This window comes from Odontesthes bonariensis, chromosome 17 (genome assembly GCF_027942865.1).
Source record: "Odontesthes bonariensis isolate fOdoBon6 chromosome 17, fOdoBon6.hap1, whole genome shotgun sequence".
Taxonomy (NCBI): domain Eukaryota; kingdom Metazoa; phylum Chordata; class Actinopteri; order Atheriniformes; family Atherinopsidae; genus Odontesthes; species Odontesthes bonariensis.
In genome coordinates this window covers 23,191,501-23,208,909 of record NC_134522.1, presented here as the reverse complement: position 1 = coordinate 23,208,909, position 17,409 = coordinate 23,191,501, and the positions used below count along the sequence as shown (strand labels likewise).

General features: G+C 41.7%; 2 protein-coding genes across 2 annotated transcripts; one reads left to right on the top strand and one right to left on the bottom strand.

Annotated features, from left to right (window-relative positions):
• The first annotated feature begins 703 nt into the window (after positions 1 to 703).
• Positions 704 to 5,881, top strand: LOC142366132 (lysophosphatidylserine lipase ABHD12-like). The gene is made up of 12 exons (XM_075447939.1): positions 704 to 1,180; positions 2,272 to 2,374; positions 2,579 to 2,698; positions 2,885 to 2,915; positions 3,018 to 3,063; positions 3,989 to 4,118; positions 4,217 to 4,254; positions 4,703 to 4,782; positions 5,061 to 5,143; positions 5,314 to 5,392; positions 5,476 to 5,609; positions 5,729 to 5,881. Exons 1-12 carry the CDS (start codon positions 1,057 to 1,059, stop codon positions 5,745 to 5,747), a joined length of 987 nt encoding a protein of 328 aa, XP_075304054.1. The 5' UTR covers positions 704 to 1,056; the 3' UTR covers positions 5,748 to 5,881.
• pygl (phosphorylase, glycogen, liver) lies at positions 5,174 to 17,345 on the bottom strand. The gene is made up of 20 exons (XM_075447930.1): positions 16,913 to 17,345; positions 16,373 to 16,474; positions 16,205 to 16,283; positions 15,655 to 15,758; positions 14,112 to 14,243; positions 13,751 to 13,862; positions 13,477 to 13,559; positions 13,227 to 13,364; positions 12,828 to 12,920; positions 12,394 to 12,540; positions 10,812 to 10,975; positions 9,733 to 9,847; positions 9,403 to 9,504; positions 8,122 to 8,269; positions 7,618 to 7,676; positions 7,358 to 7,499; positions 7,058 to 7,265; positions 6,839 to 6,973; positions 6,659 to 6,725; positions 5,174 to 6,547 (listed from the first exon to the last, which is right to left on the bottom strand). The coding sequence occupies exons 1-20, from the start codon at positions 17,153 to 17,155 to the stop codon at positions 6,359 to 6,361; spliced, it is 2,562 nt and encodes an 853-aa protein (XP_075304045.1). The 5' UTR covers positions 17,156 to 17,345; the 3' UTR covers positions 5,174 to 6,358.
• Positions 17,346 to 17,409: the final 64 nt, after the last annotated feature.

Sequence of the window (17,409 nt, the reverse complement as noted above, 5' to 3'; positions counted from 1 at the left end):
ACACTCCACACACTGCATTGTACAAAAACAAACACAAAAGGCACCATATCAACTTGGGCTAGGAATTTAGTCAGTCAAAAAAAACAACAACTGATATATCTCTGAACCATTTTTCAAACCATGAATTAAATACAAATAAGTGTAACAATATTGGAAGCAGACTTGCACTATAAAAGTATGTGGCTACTGGGAGTTTTGCATCCTACGTGATCCCCTCGAAAATATATCAGAATGAAGCATCAAGATTTATCAACGTATTGACCAAAAAGAAACACGAGAGCATCAAAAGACGTGTAATGGCCACAAAGCTATAGAATGTCACCAAAACGACCAAAAGAAGGCCACAAAAACTAGACACAAAGTCACACCAAGACACGGGAAACGGCCACGCAGGGATGTGAAATGATGTCAAACGTCGTCAAGATTCATAATTGGAGTCAGAAAGCGAGAAGACTAGTCACTGGTTTGTGACTAGAATGTGTCGATAATTCATTTTTTTGTCCGTTAATTTCACAGATGCGTAAGAGATGCAATGTGAGCGTATATAGTAGTGTTTATGTGTTGTCGCTTAGCGAAAAACATCCAAAAGTAATCTATACACATGTGGCGTTTTTGTCAAAGGACTTCAGTACCCACAATGCCTTGTAGTGAAACGTCAGCTGGGGCTTGTCCAGTTTTGTTGGTTGTATTGGTATCACAGGGACTGTGAGGGCTTGGTATCACCAGAAGTTGGTTCCTATGTGACATTTGAAACGTGTTATCTGTGTCCGCTCAGGATTGTTAGTTTCAACACACCACAGACAGAGTTTTTGGGGGGTTTTTTTGTGCTTTTGTCCTTGGTAGACGCATTTCTTTTCGCACGCCCGACTCAATGTATCAAATGTGAACAAGCAGTTGCAGTTGAACGTTGACCTCATTTCACTGTATTTCCACACTGCTCAGACTCTAAGAGCGAAAGCTCTGCTGAATTCGCCCTCTGTTCGCCCAGACGGAAACAAGAAGACAGGAAAGCAGAGGTTTGGACAGCAGAGCAGATTGGGTTGCTGCAAAGTTGAAATGATTTCACCTGTGGCGAACATGCAGAGCGCTCTGCCATATCTGTTTACTGTCTATGCTTCAGTTCCTGTCATTCTCTACCTGGTCCCTTGGATACTGGGACATGCCATATTTGCTCACTTGTGTAAGTAATGTGCTTCCAGTCCTAAGTGTTTATTCAAAGCACAGTCACTATTTGTTAGTTTATTGAAACATGTGTTAGAACAGCGACATGCCTAGATTACCAAAAAGGACATGCAGTCATGTTAAGTAATTATGCAGAAAAAAAGTTCAGTTTTAGTAATTGCTGGATCAAAATGTATGTTGTAGTTACAGTGGGAATTATATTATTGTATGTTTTCACAAATTATTATAATTCTATTCATTATAATCATTACTGAGCTTGAGTATTGAGCCACCCCTATTTTTTTGTACATTATTGAAAAAAGGAAATAGGTGCAGCGAGTTTGTTCAGTTCAGTTCAAATGAGACTGAAAGTAAATATTTTGGTGTGACCGCCTTTATTCCTCAACATAGCCAGAACCCTCTTTGAAAAGCTTTCTTGTCATTTCTTTAAGTAGTCTTCAGGGATAGTTCTCCAGGCTTCTGGAAGGACATTCCAAAGCTTTCTTTGGGTTGCTTTCTGTTTTGTTATCTGTCAAACAATAGATGGATAGACTTGAGTGTCCAGATGCGTGTCTCAGGTCCAGCATCAGGTATTTGCTGGATTTTTTTCAAAAGCAGCCAATGTCCAAAGAAAAACTTTGCAAGACCTTCAGAAAGCCTGGAGTAGCTGTTGCTGAAAGTGAAAGGTTAGAGCAATGTCTGGTTGCTTGGAAGCAAAATAAAAAAAAATGAGGGGTGGCTCAAAACATTGCACTGAATGTGTATGGAGTGTGAAACAATACAATTTGCTACGTTACAATTTGATAAAGTAAGGTTTTAAACAATGTGATATGAAATTATGAGATGTGATCCAGTCTGAAAAGGCACATCATAACACGTTATGGTATTGTAATGCCGTGGACTTTACATATTGATCTGTTATGGTTCAATCCAAAACAGATTAAATGCAAAAAGATGTGTCATATCACCCAATGCACTATGATATGTACTTAAAAACAACATAATATGATATAATGCAATGCATTAACATATCATGTGATGAAATATTAAGCAACATTTTGTAATAAACAAACCAAACATACTGACCTTGTGTACTCTTGTCCGCTGTAGTGAGGTTTCCATACTTCATGGATCTCGGCAGACCTCAAGACGTGCTGAACCACACCTGCAACTTCTACCTCAGCACGGAAGACGGTGTCTCAGTGGGAGTGTGGTAGGCCATCTATGACCATTGAAGTGCATCAGTACTTGAACATACAGCATGGTTATTCAGCCCAGGTGGCTCCTCAGTGAATGGAGTCACGCTTATTTAGCTACACAAGGCCCACACAAAAAGCACGATGATCCTAAAACACAAGTGTATTTGTTTGTGATGCTCAGTCTTTCTTTTCTCTCCCTCTCTATCTCTGTCTCATAGGCATACACTCCCTGCCAGCCAATGGAAGGCGTCCGCTGGGAGAAGCCCTGACTGGTACCATGAGACTCTGGGAGACGGCCGTCCTGTTATTATCTATCTCCATGGCAACACAGGGACCAGGTGGGTTAAGAGCAGCGGGGTAGAGATCCTTGAATTGATCCTAATGGGGTCTAGTGGGTATTGCATGAGTGCTCAGGCCTTTGGTTTTATCCAGTGGAACAATGCATGCTAGGGTTCATTGGTTGGAATAAATGAGTCTAGAAGCCACTTTTGTTTATTAATTATCCTCATTTGGTTGTTCTCCAGGGCGATAAATCACAGAGTAGAACTGGTGAAGGTAAGGGTTATACTCTGAAACACGACTGGTTTCCTTTGAACTTTAAAAATAAAATTCAGATTCTTGTCTTTTTTTCAATTTTGCATTGTTTCTTTTTTGTAGATCTTGAGTGCTGCAGGCTACCATGTCTTATCTTTAGACTACAGAGGTAAGATAATTAGTGTTGCTCTTTTTATTTCATCCAATTTCATGAAAAAAGCAGACATATGATTTTGATTATATACAAAGTGATGCATCTGATCAACCGCGAACAACATGGTCAACAGATTTGAATAAACTTTATAGCTGTGAGTGGTATTAAAAACACATTTTATGTGTCAGTTTCTTTTGATGAGTTTGTTGGACTTCTGTGGTTGAAGTTTAATGTACAAACGACCGTGACCTTTGTTGGCAAACACAAAGAAGACATACATACCGTAGGATAATGTGACAAAGAAAAGTCCCTATTTCCACTTTAAATTTTTTGTGATCAGGACATAAAAATATCATTCTGGGACTCACAGCTGTTAAATAAGATAAATACAACAACACACAGTATACAGTATTACACCATGTCATTATCTATTTAAGCCAAAGTGCAGAAGCAGCGTGTGAAAAACTAAATACACTCTTACCACTTCCACATCTTACTGACCACCTCCATTAAAGCAGAAGTTTTGTCAGTTTGCTGGTCTGGACCGTTCAGGTATGTGTTAACACAATGCCAAGGAGGAAAGACATCAGCAGTGAGCTTAGAGAAGCAATTGTTGCTACCCATCAATCTGGGAAGGGTTACAAGGCCATTTCCAAACCAGTTGGAGTTTATCATGCTGTGGAAAACATTCAAGACAGCTGTCAATCTTTCCAGGAGTGGACGTCTCAGCAAGTTCACCCCAATGTCAGACTGAGCAATGCTCAGAGAAACTGCAAAAATGTTGATTTTACAATTTCATTAGCATAAATTTGACAAAGGTTGAATATATGTTACAATGAAGGTGAATTCTTTAAGCAGTTCTAAGATAGAGTGTAGTGTTCTGTCAGTTAAAGTCTGACTGCAGTCACACTTTTTAGCCTGTACCATGTCTTTCATTGAGGTTTCGGTGATTCCACTGGGGAGCCCAGTGAGGCTGGACTGACCAGCGACGCCCTCTACCTGTACCACTGGGTAAAGAAACGACACAGAGGAAGCGTTGTCTGTCTGTGGGGACACTCGCTGGGCACTGGGTCAGTTGTGTCCAATGCTAATAACCCAAACAGAGAAAATATAAAGAGTTGAGATTACTCTGAATTCAAATGTTTTAACGCCAACTTTGTTTTTGTAGGGTGGCAACCAACGCTGCAGTGAAAATACAAGAGCGCGGTAAGTGTGAGGTGTATTTGACAGACACACTTAGCAAAACAAGCTTATTTTCTTACATGTAAATTCAGTCAATCACATTTGACACCAAACTGAACAGCTGTAAGCTCAGAACATCCAATCATTTTTGAGAGTACTGAATTACAGAAAAAGTCAACTTTCTCATTACCAAGCCGAAACAAAGTAATTAACAGCTTTGTACGAAAAAAAAAAATTAGTCAGTAAACACTGATATTATCGAACCTGTTCTGATATTAATTTGTTACTTAAAATAAAGAACAACGGAGCTACACACTTTTATCCTACAAGCACCGGGTTTCCTCTGGCTGAAAATTCCAACTTATAACTAATTGTTGTCATCCACACAAGGCTCTAGATTCGAATCTAGTGCCCCACCCAGGCTTTTATATTGCGTTTTTAATCTTTTGAATTTGACTGTGTTTACGATCAGGTTCTACTGTTGATGCTTTAATCCTTGAAGCTCCATACACAAGAATTGGAGAGGCCGTGGCAAACCATCCACTCGCTAAGGTGAGTATCCACTATACTTGTTGCACTTTTATTCGTTTTGCAGCCCCTTGAGCTGTTTACCACCAAAGAAAAACACAGCAAGGTTAATTTTTTTTGCCTTTTTATGGAAAAATGCCATTTGAAAATACAGAGATATGACCCAAGCATGGGTCATGCACCATTTTAAACCACGTTTAACCGTTTAACCGTAGACTGGTGTTTGTCACGGAGTCTGCTCTGCCAGTACTTGCACGGTGTTACAGTACACAGGATATTGCCACATAGTTCTCTTTTTCCAGATGTACTCGTTCCTTCCAGGATTTGAGAGCTTGCTTTGGAATCTCATGGAAAGGAACAACATAGTATTTGCTAACGATAACAAGTAAGTGCGGTAAAAAAATAAAAGTCTGCGTTTGGTAAGATGTTTTTAATTTTACCTTTGCCCTTTGAAGAGAACAGCTTTCCAGAGAATATAACAAAACGTTTACATTGTTGCTTCTGTGCTACACAGTTATCTGACGTTGATTATTTTCTACTCCAACAATGATGTAGTTTAAAGACACTGACCGGGCCGCTTCTTATTCTACATTCAGAGGATGACAATATTGTTCCTTATCACATGGGTCAAAAGGTACAGTATCCACTCATCCTCTCCACTGACACCATTTCCTGCAGCAAATCCTATCTGAAACTCTCTGTATTCATTGAATCCAGTTGTACCAGATATCACTGCAGGCCCGAAAAGAATTGAGCACAGATGCTGAGGTTGAAATGATCTCCTACAGTGCAAATCTTGGGTTCTCTCATAACAACATCTACTTGGACCCCAATTTGTCAGACGTAATTAGGTAAGCTCTGAAATTATTTCAACCTTCACGTTTCTTTCATGAAGGTTTCTGGGTTTTTTCCTCGCAAACGCCACCCAAGGACCCAAAGTAAATGCAACTCTGTCTTTTTTTGTTTGCAGGAAATTTCTACGAAACTGAGATGGTAGAGTAGGCTTCCCTGCTTTGGCCATTTTGTGAAAAATAATCTCAAACAGAATCCAACACTGGCCATAAAAAAAAAAAAAAAAAAAAAAAATGCATGTAGGTTTTTTCTGAATACGGAAATAAAACCACTTCATGTCATTTCACAGTCTAAAGTTGTTGTTTTTTTTATTTTATTTCAAGAGCAAGAAGAACTGTAGAACAGTTTATGCTGATGCAAAAACAATTCTACAAATAGTAGTTAGGACAAGTTTTTGTCTCAGTACATAGCACTCAAAGTCGCAAGAATATGATTTAGTCAGTTGCCGTGAGATCTGACTGAATTCCTGAAACCTCTGCCCATCCTCAAACCTGAGGAACGTGAGATATGACCAAGGTCTTTGAGCTTTCTCTTCTCCAGGGATTCATAAATGTGTTGGAGCTAAAGACATGTAACAGTGCTTTGAGTCAGATTAAAAAAAAAAAGAGAAGTAAGAAGATGTGCATTTCTAAAAGCACCCCAACTCCTAGGAAAAAGCTAAGAAATGTGTTACATGAAGGTTAAAAGCACATGGAGACAGCTAATGTGCTTGTAAACATAATAGCAGCCTTTAGGTTGTCAAATGGCTTCACATTTTCTTCAGAGCTCTGGCAGTTTCTACGATGGCCTCTCTGGGCTCGCTCGGTGGCGGGATCTTCAGGTCGGTCGGCTCCACACCCCACACCTCGGTCGCGTATTCTGCGATGGTTCTGTCGCTAGAGAACTTCCCGGTGGCAGCGATGTTCTTGATCACCATCTTTGTCCACGCCACTGGATTCTTTTATTTTTTTAAAATAGCAAACATTTTATATTTACCGTCATGATTATAATATACGTTTGGAGAATGATTTCAGGTGCTTCATGGGGAACTTAATGAGGCAAACGTTACCTGGTAGAGCTTGCTGACTTTTTCTTGGGATTTCAAGTAGTCTTCAAAGTCTGCAAATACTTTGAACCTAAAAAAAAAAAAACAAGACAATGGAAGGTAAAAAAAGAAAAATCAAATCAACAAGTCTGACAACGTGAGCTCAACAAAAAAAGGGTAAACAATCCAAAAAAAAGTCTTCACCTATCATATTTGAACAGCATATCAGTGAGTTCTTTGAAAAGCGTTGGATTTTTGGGGCTGAAGAATCCACTCGTGATCTGATCCATCACTTGTTTCAGCTCAGGTATCTTCTTGTAGTATGTCATGGCCTCATAGCTAAAGAAAATAAATAAATAAACGGTAGTATTAACAATATAAAATATATTGATGTCATAGAAGAAATAAATACGAATCCTTTACCCCTTTTTGTCCATTTCCGCCACATCCTCCACCCTCATGCCAAAGATGAAGAGGTTCTCCTCCCCTGCCTCTTCGGCCATCTCCACGTTGGCTCCGTCCATGGTGCCGATGGTCAGAGCTCCATTCAGCATGAACTTCATGTTGCCTGTTCCCGAAGCCTCCGTGCCAGCAGTGGAGATCTGCTCTGACAAATCTGTGGCAGGTATCACTGAGGAAGAACAAATACATTTTTTTTTTTAAATTATTGGCATTGATAGGTTCACCATTCGGAAAAGATAGCATTTTTGGAATAAATGGTACCTTTCTCCGCAAGGGAAACTCTGTAGTTCTCCAGGTAGATGATTTTCAGCTTGTTTCCCACCACAGGATCATTATTCACCACATCAGCCACTGAGGTGATGAGTTTGATGATCATTTTGGCCATGTGATAGCCTGGTGCAGCCTGCAGAGGGCGACAAATTTAAGACCAACTGTCAAACAAAAACGTTAGTGAACATTGGCGTGACTTGTTTGTTAAACTCCAGTGAGGTTTGTCAGGCTTGACTGAGCTGGTACTGTACCTTTCCACCAATGATCACTGTCCGCGGTACAAACGGTGTAGTGGGGTTCTTCCTGATGCCTTGGGAGCAAAAAATGAAAAGACAACTAAATATGAGCAATGCAATTACAATAAAAAACAGCAAATGTGCAACTATTGACGTCATGCAATTTGTACAACCCCTTTGGATCGGCTTTGCGTAAAATATAAACAATTATCATAAGGGGCATTTTTATGCACAACAACAACAAAAAAGCTTCCAATGCAGCTAAAGTGGTCAGTATGTTGCACAGAGGTGCTGATGAAACTGCCGCCCTGTTTATTACAGCCTTAAGACTGTACACAGCCAATTCCCATGGCAGCATTCCTCACATCTGTTTTAACATGAAGCACAGCTGGGTGTGGAATCTGCCACATCAGGATGTGTCAGACTGTGTCATTCATCTTATTACTCAGATAATCGAGACCCGTGATGACAACCAAAAGCTGTTGGCACAGAGTAATCAAATGAGAGAGCTCCACCTACGGTTGTACATGGCGATGATGTGCAGGCAGTTCAGGAGCTGCCGCTTGTACTCGTGGATTCTCTTCACATGGACGTCAAACATGGAGGAGGGGTTAATTTGCACCCTGTACTCCTTCTCCAGGTACTGGGCAAATTTCACCTTGTTGTCCTGTGAAAAAATTTCAAATATGTGACTTGGCAACTGAAGGAGTCGTTGAGGTGAAATTGCTGAATCAGAGTTGCATCAGAGGGGAGTCCTGTCTGAACGTGCCGAGTTTACAGCAGCTAAATGGGATGTTGCACAACTGAATTAGACTATAAAGTGTCTTCTTGCTATGAGAATTGATAAGAATAGAGTTGAGAGATGTAGTTTTCCGTTAAGGTTCAAATACCTGGATTCAAGGTGCAACAGGGCAAACACTACAAGTATGATCACAGCAAGTAAAGCAAGTTTTGCCGAAGTGAAATCACTGCGAAGGCTCAGAGCACGCCTTAAAACCATTGCCAGTGAACACATTTTATAAGAGCATCCACAAATGCAAGTCAAAACTCCACCATGCAAAGATGAAACACAAGATCCAGGAATAATAATAATAATAATTATAATAATATGAAAAAAATTAAAATAAAATCACTGCTTTTATTGCATCAAAGCTCCTTTAAGATGGAGTGAAGTGGAGAACACCCCCCCCCCCCCCCCCCGTGGTCTGATGAAGCAGAGGGACCCTCCAGCTTCTTATCGGTGCGCAGCATCAACATCAGATGGTGGTATGGAGCTACTTTAATGCATCATTTAATAACAATGGGAACATACCAGGTCAATAAGTCTGAGATTGCATTTTGGGAAAAAAAAAAAAAAAATAAATAAATAAATAAATAAAAAAATAAATGATTGAATGAATGAAAAACAAATGTCAGTGCACAAGGCGGGGATAACTTGCTAAAATGATACGAGCACAACTAATGGTCAAAAACTAGATACAAAGGTAAATATATACAGGATTTTCAAACAACAAAAAACTACATCAGTTGTTCTCCTCAGATCCTTAAAGCAGACTGCTGTTAAAGAAGTGATGCAACGCAGTTTTAATTATGTACCTGCCCCAACTAGTTCAAACACGCTGCCAGCATTAAATGAGCGGATATGTGTACCATTTCGGTACTGGACGGTTCAAATAATTTGCAAATCAATTCATTCTACTTGTATTGTTTCGTGGAAACATCAAAATAGTTCCTAAAACAAAAAACACAGTAGTTGAGCAGACTGTGCCGGTCATTTTGCACTAACTCTCGGGACTCTACCTGTTTCACTTTAGCGACGTCACGGATGAAGGCAGCATCATCAACAAAGTCATTCAGCTGCCTCAGCTGGCCGAGGTCCTTCACGTAATCCTCCCCAATGACCTGAGAAAAAAAAAAAAAACACATCAAAGGTTACAATAAAGCCCACAAAACAAACTGGACAGCATGCACTCAAAAATATTTGGATGGAGCCAACTGGCTGTAAAAACTAAACTCTGCCAAGGTTTCCTCATTCCGTAGATGGGGAATGCATCTCTGACGATTTAGAGATGTTAAACACTAAACTGTCTCTTGGCATTGATGCGTTTCTGTGTCTCAGCTGTAACACACCTCAGCTATAAGCTCAGCCAGTCCAGGGTTGCAGAGGAGCAGCCAGCGTCTGGGAGTGATGCCGTTGGTTTTGTTCTGGAACTTTCCCGGCTCCAGTTCACTGAAATCCCGAAATCTGTGGAAGAAAAGAGAGCAAAGTCTGGTAAATGTTAAGGAGGAGGGTGAACACGTAGTACATAAAACCAGCAGACCAATGTATCTATGATCATCGCCTTGAACATGAGAGAGGAATTCATATTTCCAATTTTTTTTTTTAAGCCTGTACTACCCTTTTTTTTTCCCCTCAAGGGACTTGTTTGAACTGTCACTCAGTTGTTGAATAGATCAACCACTTCCGCATCCAAATATCTTGTCAACTTCAGAAAAAGTGCAGTGAAATCTGCCACAGATAGTCCAGCTTTCTTCTGTATAAATGTCCCTCATGGTGTCCAACTCTTTCATTAGCACATACTCCGATGCTATACCACGATACACCAAAACATCAGCATATTAGCATGTTTTAATGCATTTGTTAACCTTTCAGTTAGCCATTGATTTCTATTCATTTCCAAAACTACGCTGGTAGAAATCTTAAAAAAAACAAAAAATAAATAAAAATATTCTTTGGTTCAACAGGAACCCAAAGGAACAGGTTCGATTAGATTTTTGTAGTTGAAGTACTGACTGATTTAAAAAGATTACACACGAAACTGTCTCGTAATTACAAAACACTGACAGAATTTAGAAGGAACTGGATAACAGGATAGATTAAAAAACTCCAAAACAACCGACTTATTTCCTGCAGTAAACGCACTGAAGCACGCAGTTACTACAGCTTTCGGGCATCCAGGTTTCTTAATATAAGTTGCACAGATGATGACAAAATTGTGTGGTAAGATATGAGGCCATTCCCATGTAGCAAGTATTGTTTTGCCTGTTTCTGAGATTCAGTTTGCACCTTTTTTTCTTAAGGATGATGCAATCTAACATCCCACCCCCCCCAATTATTTCCAACAATGCTAAGAAATTATTATTATTTTTTTTGCATAATAGTGCTTTGAGTTTGCATTAATTGCCCTCTACATCAGCAGAAGGCTTACACATCTGTCTTGATGATGTTGGAGTGTATCTGAGCAACTCCGTTCACAGCGTGAGACCCCACGATGCACAGGTGTGCCATGTTCACCCTCTTGCATCCGTCCTCTTCGATCAGAGACATTTTCCTGATCTTGTCCATGTCTTTCGGGAAGAGAGCGGCAATCCTCTGCAGGAGCAAAACAGACAGGAGAAATGTCTTTAGGATTTAAAGTTCTTAAAGGGATAGTTCGGGATATTTGACATGAATCTGTATGGCATCACCATAACCAGTGTCGTGCATTCAAACTGACTTACCCCCGACAGTGTCCTGTGAGCCGAGTTCTTGTCCAGTGTTGGTCAAGGCGAAAGTAGTCCGGCTTGTTTGCTGGGGTCAAGAAATTAGCGCGTTTTTCTTCCCAAAACAGTACGTGTGCTAAAGAGTGATTTATTTCATCACAAAAACCGAAGCCGGCAAAAGTCACTCCTCGTTATCACTTGGGCCCTATACTGTCTCTCGTTGTGTATCAGTGCGCACGTCATTCTGACCGCGAGCTGTGCGCACGAGTTCACTTTGTTTACTGCTCGGGAAGATGTCTGACTACGAGAGCGACGAGGAACATATTGACTTCCGTTCAGAGCCAAGGGGGTATCTTTATGAACCCGTTTATACTGAGGAGGAAGTTCGCCAAATGGACTTAGATCGGGCAGAAAGAGAGAGGGTGGACAGAGAAGTGATGGAAACAGAAGCTGGAGCCACTGCTGGAGCTGCGATACCCAGGGTGGCCGACAAATCCTGGTGCACTTGTTTGAAGTGCGAAGTAATGCAGACAGAGGTGGAATGTTACTGCTGCCACGAGTGGGATTTAGTTATGCCCCAGATACAAAACCTTTCCATAGATGAGGATGTCGGCGGGACAGCTGCTGCCTGCATCACAAATAACGGTGACTTCCCTGCACTCCTGAATGCAGGCGTCTTGAGAACTTTTTTCCATGTTCCCAAGATCAACTGGAAGAGGCGTCCCAGACCAGCTGGACCCGATGGCCAGTTGTCTGCAGAGTAAGTGTTGAGCACTGCCAAAGAACAGAAAGACTCGTGCGCACAGCTCGCGGTCAGAATGACGTGCGCACTGATACACAATGAGAGACAGTATAGGGCCCATGTGATAACGAGGAGTGACTTTTGCCGGCTTCGGTTTTTTGATGAAATAAATCACTCTTTAGCACACGTACTGTTTTGGGAAGAAAAACGCGCTAATTTCTTGACCCCAGCAAACAAGCCGGACTACTTTCGCCTTGACCAACACTGGACAAGAACTCGGCTCACAGGACACTGTCGGGGGTAAGTCAGTTTGAATGCACGACACTGGTTATGGTGATGCCATACAGATTCATGTCAAATATCCCGAACTATCCCTTTAAATCACAGACTTGGAGAGGTAAAATCAGCCTTTAAAAAAAAAAAAAAAAAAAAAAAAAAAAAAAAAAAAAAAAAAAAAAATCACAAATTATTTGAGCTTTTGATTGGTTTTGAGAAGAAAAAATAAAAAACTGAAAATTGCAGGTTGCATTCAGCAGGATTTCCTGAGTGAGCTGCAGCAAACTTACATCTAGGTGGGCCTGGTTGATCTGGTAGATGATCTGCAGGTGTCTGGGCAGCAGATTCTCCAGCAGCGCCACAGGCCAGCGCTCCAGAGCCTCAGGGAGGACTGTGTGGTTGGTGTAGGCAAACGTGCGCCTGGTGAGGTCCCAGGCCTGCAGAGGAGGAACGAGTCTCACATTGAACAATTGTAGTCAACTTTTTACGACATTCAACTTCCGCCAGACGGGTATTTTATTTCTCGAGCTGGCAGACGACTCTCAGTGCTGCACATTAGAATTATGCAACAGTGACGTATTCGTTTTTCCTCCAGCTCCGTAGTTTCAACCTCCTTAATGTTACTTGTTCTTACTTGGTCACAATTTCCTAATTCAACTTCCCATGAGTTACTCTCAATTCTCAATGAGCAAAACCATTTACTTTAAATCTGACTCGTACCCACCGTGTCCCAGTCGAGTTTCTCGATGTCAACAAAGACTCTCATCAGCTCGGGGATGGCCATAGCAGGATGAGTGTCATTCAGCTGGATGGCAACCTGGAAAACATGACATTGTGTAGCAACGCAGTCTCTTAAAATCTATTGCACAAGACGTTTGAGCCAAGATTTTATTGTTTTGGCCACAGACAAATGACAAATATTTATTTTCAGCTTGGTCTTGGTACAACAACGTGAGAAAATTGACAAGATGTTGGCAATTTGTGCGCCAAATGTGGTTCTACAACGTACTCTTGGGGTTTACTTATGGGGTTTCTGCACACACGGCTTCTGCATTTTGGCTGAGGGGTGAAACAGACACCATCACGTTGGCCTTTTGCAGCCATCAGTGACTCTGCGGCTTACTTTTTCGGGGAAACCCTCGAAGGAGGAGCGACCAGGGCCTCCCTTCTTAGTGGTCTTGAAGCGGCGGATGATATCTTGGAGTGTGGCCGCCACGACAAAGTACTCCTGCTTCAGACGAAGTTCTTTTCCCTCAAAGAACTACAACGTAAGAAAACAAGAACAGGGTCCACCGTTACAGAAAGAAACCGATCTTTTGCAGGTGATCATAATCTGGGATTCCTAAACTGGGACTGCTAAAAACCTAACTTACATTGTCATTTGGGTAGAGCACACGGGAGATGTTCTCTGCCAGGTTTCTGTCCAGAACTGCCTCAATGTAATCTCCAACGTTAACTGGAGACATAAATTTGCACATTATGGTGCATGAAGTTGAAAAATGTACACATGCAGGAGAGGAAGTAGCCACTCTTGCAGCAGCTTCCTTTAGTCTTGCAAAGTTTTTTGGTTGAAAATTTGAAGGAAACGCAGAGACAGAGTTGCCAAAGTGGATTCTGTCTTCACCCGAAGAGACTTTCAACACTCACAGTCTCTCAAGTTGAAGTCGTTGGGTGCACGAGCGGACCACAACCTCATGGTGTTCACGGTGTTGTTCATGTAGCCGGGAATGGGCGTGTCATACGGCATCGCCAGGACAACCTGCAGCAGTCAGAGGAAGGTTGATTTAGCAACAACACTGACGAGAGCTTGAAAATAAAGAGTGAGGTTTTAAACAAGACAATTTTGGACAAGCATAACACTTTCCAATTTCAATCGAGAATCACTGCAATGTAAGTACCAGTGAGTTTACAGCCATTTGCAAACATCAAAGCGTACCACATTTCAGCACAAAATAAAAGTAGGTAGGCTTTCCTGTGCTTCAGGTAACCATTAACTGAGTCCAAGTACCTGAGTGTCAACCCATTTGGGGCCTTCTCTGGTCTCCTCTACACGTCCATAGAAGTGAACAGGCAGCGTGTACTCGGGACGAGCTTTCTCCCAGGGGTTTCCATGTCTCAGCCAGTCATCTGCTTCCTCCACCTACCACAGGTTGGGACAGAGATATGTTATGGCTCCAGGACAAAAGTATCAATGTGTCCTGGAGGGTCAACTCTGCCTCATCTGACGTGTTTATATCATAATCTATAGTAAGAAAAAAAAAAAAGAAGGGAGTTCTTGCAGTTATTTGAGTGTTATATTAAGTAAGGGGTCTATCAGTTCAGGCATCTTCTTGAGTTTTTAACCAAGCTGTTTTATTATGATTTTTCTCAAAATAAATTGAGAGGAGACATCTAGGATGTAGAGCAGGAGCAAAATGGGGGAAAAAAAAAAAAAGAGGAAGGTTTTGAATAATTTCTCCCCTTGTTTGTTACGGGGAAAAGTAAGATCATGTGCAAATAAAGGGGATAATCTTGGGCCGATGACAAGGACACTGCATGAATATCTGGAATGCATTTCACCAAGACATGGCTGTAGGAAGAAATTTATGACGCCAACACTTCTTTACCGGCTTTCAGACTGTATGGGCAGAAAGAGACTGCAGACAGGGCGGCAGGAATAAAGGATGGACCGCAGCGCTTGTTAACAACAGAAGGTGTAATCAAATGGCTTCGAGTTTCCATTTGTGTTCTCCATTAAGAACCGATACAACAAAGACATGGTATAAGTCGTAGCAGTTGATCTGAACCTGAAATGCAAACTGCAGACATTTCTATATCAAGATATAAATATATATATATATGTCCATAAGCATGCATACGTGTCAGCAGAGAGGTCACCCGTATTACCCATCAATGCTGTATGTGAGGGCAACTGTTGTAATAACAAAAACAAAAACAAAAAAAACACCTCCATGAATTAATGACAATGGACATTTGGACCACACTCTCTCTGCTTCATTTCCAACTTTCAAACAGTTTGTCAACTGATTTTTATTTATATTTTCCCCAAAAAAATTCATACTGCAACAATATAAAACACGATTACAAGTTAACCTTTACTAGCCACAGGGATCAGTTGTGCAGGTTCATCCACCCATGTGCAGAAGCACTGAGCATGTGTGCAGTTCAGAGTTCAGAGGTACATGTTTACACAGCAGAATTCAAAAGAGCAAAAACCTTTAGTTTGGAGAACTCTTATCGCAAGACACACAAGCTTTATTTTGTTTTGTCATCTAAAACCAACCAGCACCAGCTTCTGTAAGGACCTTGCACCACTTCAGCGGAGCCAGATGGGGCTGACCACAATCTAAGTTTCAGTTAATGATTAGCTAATGACGTTTTCTGACCCAATTAGTTTTTTGCTTTGGCTTCAGACGACTTTGAACAGGGAATCCTACTTTTCAAAAAGATTACATTTGCTCTACAGAGAGAAGATGTACCTCAGCTAGACCTGACCATTTAAAAAAAAAATCCTGGAAGAACTGATTCGGACTGAAAAGAGCTGCAGTTACCTGCCAGCCATCTCTTATCTTCTGGTTAAAGATCCCATATTCATATCGAATGCCATAACCGTATGCTGCGAGACCCAGAGTCGCCATGGAATCCAAGAAGCATGCTGTGTAGAGAAAAAGAAAAACAGAATCAGGCATATAATCTGAAATAGAAACTCTGGAATGAAAACTTAAGTCAAGTTTGTGGCTCCGGTGCAGTTGCTGGGTGTTCATTTGCTCATTAGCATTGTCTGTAGCGACACTTCTTTGGCCGCAAGCTGCTTCACATGTTCAATAGGCTCACGGAGTTATTTAATGGAGAACTGCCAAGATAGCCTGGAGATAACAATGAAGCTCTGTTGTAACGAAGACTAAATGTTTCCATGCAAAATACGTGGTCTCTCCCAGGTTTGCTGGGATTCAGGACGAAATGTTGCGCTTCAACATCAAGTTAAAGCAGAATTAAGGCCTCCAGACCCTCTTGCAATTGTGTCTTTAAGGAGGAATGGATCAACAGAAAAAGCCTTCCTCTTTCTCTTAGTCTTCCTCAAACACCTGCGTGCGCTTTTACCTGCCAGCCTGCCCAGACCTCCATTCCCCAGCCCTGCATCCTCCTCCATCTCTTCCAGCTCCTCCATGTCCAGGCCAAGCTGCAGAGGCGCAGTTCAAAAGAGCAGAGTCATTATGCGTGTTCAGATTGTGCAACTGTGGTTGAAGCCTCGATGAACCAGCGTCTGACCTGGTAGATGGCTTCATCGCAGGCGTTCTGCAACCCCAGGTTGATCATGGTGTTTTGGAGTGTCCTGCCCATGTAGAACTCCAGAGACAGATAATACACCCTCTTGGCAATAAGAGAGAGAGAAAAAGAAAAAAAACATGTTGAGACTTTTTTTTCGTCTTTACACGCAGTACATCTTTTGAGAGAGAACTTTTTGTGGTAAAAAAAAAAAATAAATTGTGCAGAAATGTAGTGTAGAGCTGAGCAGCAAATGAATTAAAGTGAAACACGCCTTCTTTTCTGCAACCTAGCCAAGCAAACGTGATGCAGTGACCTGAAAATATAGTACTTCTTTGTGTTCCGGGAAAGATTTATGCAACACAAAACTAGTTACCGCTGAGAGAGGACCGAATCTGGCAACAACTCAACAAAATAACGCCGTTTGCACAAACAGACTGTGGAGGATAATGCAAGAATCTTAATCAACACTTAAAGATACTTTCAACATTTAGATTTACACTATAAGGCATATTTTCGGTGTAATCTACTGAAAACGCGTACCTTTGGGTCTGCTTCGTAGTAGAACTGCTGCGTCCTGATCCATCTTCCAACCAGGTGGTCCCTCACAGTGTGGGCCAGGGCAAAGTAGTAATCCCTGGGAGTTGCGATGTTTCTGTCTTTGACCAGGGTGAAGTGCAGGTGGCGGTTGAAACCCTTCTTCAGCTCTGCCACGTTCTCCACTCCCACGATGCCCCTGATGCTGATCTGCTTACGTTTCTCCTGGTCGGTGAGGGGAGTCGCCATGCTGGCTGTGCAAGTAGACAGAACCGGACTGCTACGCTTTGGCCTGACTGGGAGTGAAGTCACGAAGAAGACGGTAACACGGTAGTGGATTTCATGCAAAAAGTCTCCTCCTCGGCCTGTTTTTCATTGGTGGAGGCCAGGGGGGGTGAGTGGGTGTTTCCTTTGTCCGGCCCCAGCTGAGCAGCAAGGAGTTGTGTGAGGAAATACTTCACAACTCAGCCCAGTTTGGTTTAAATCGCCAAATTAGTCGCGTC

What these genes read in the sequence shown, in the direction of transcription:
- LOC142366132 (XM_075447939.1), top strand. Translation starts at nt 1,057, where the DNA reads ATGATTTCACCTGTGGCGAACATGCAGAGCGCTCTGCCATATCTGTTT. An exon ending in ACAGAGTAGAACTGGTGAAG is followed by an intron (nt 2,916 to 3,017) that starts GTAAGGGTTATA and finishes TCTTTTTTGTAG; the next exon opens with ATCTTGAGTGCTGCAGGCTA. An exon ending in CTTATCACATGGGTCAAAAG is followed by an intron (nt 5,393 to 5,475) that starts GTACAGTATCCA and finishes CATTGAATCCAG; the next exon opens with TTGTACCAGATATCACTGCA.
- pygl (XM_075447930.1), bottom strand. Translation starts at nt 17,155, where the DNA reads ATGGCGACTCCCCTCACCGACCAGGAGAAACGTAAGCAGATCAGCATC. An exon ending in AGATAAGAGATGGCTGGCAG is followed by an intron (nt 14,244 to 15,654) that starts GTAACTGCAGCT and finishes AACCTGTGGTAG; the next exon opens with GTGGAGGAAGCAGATGACTG. An exon ending in GCGGAAATGGACAAAAAGGG is followed by an intron (nt 6,974 to 7,057) that starts GTAAAGGATTCG and finishes TATTTTCTTTAG; the next exon opens with CTATGAGGCCATGACATACT.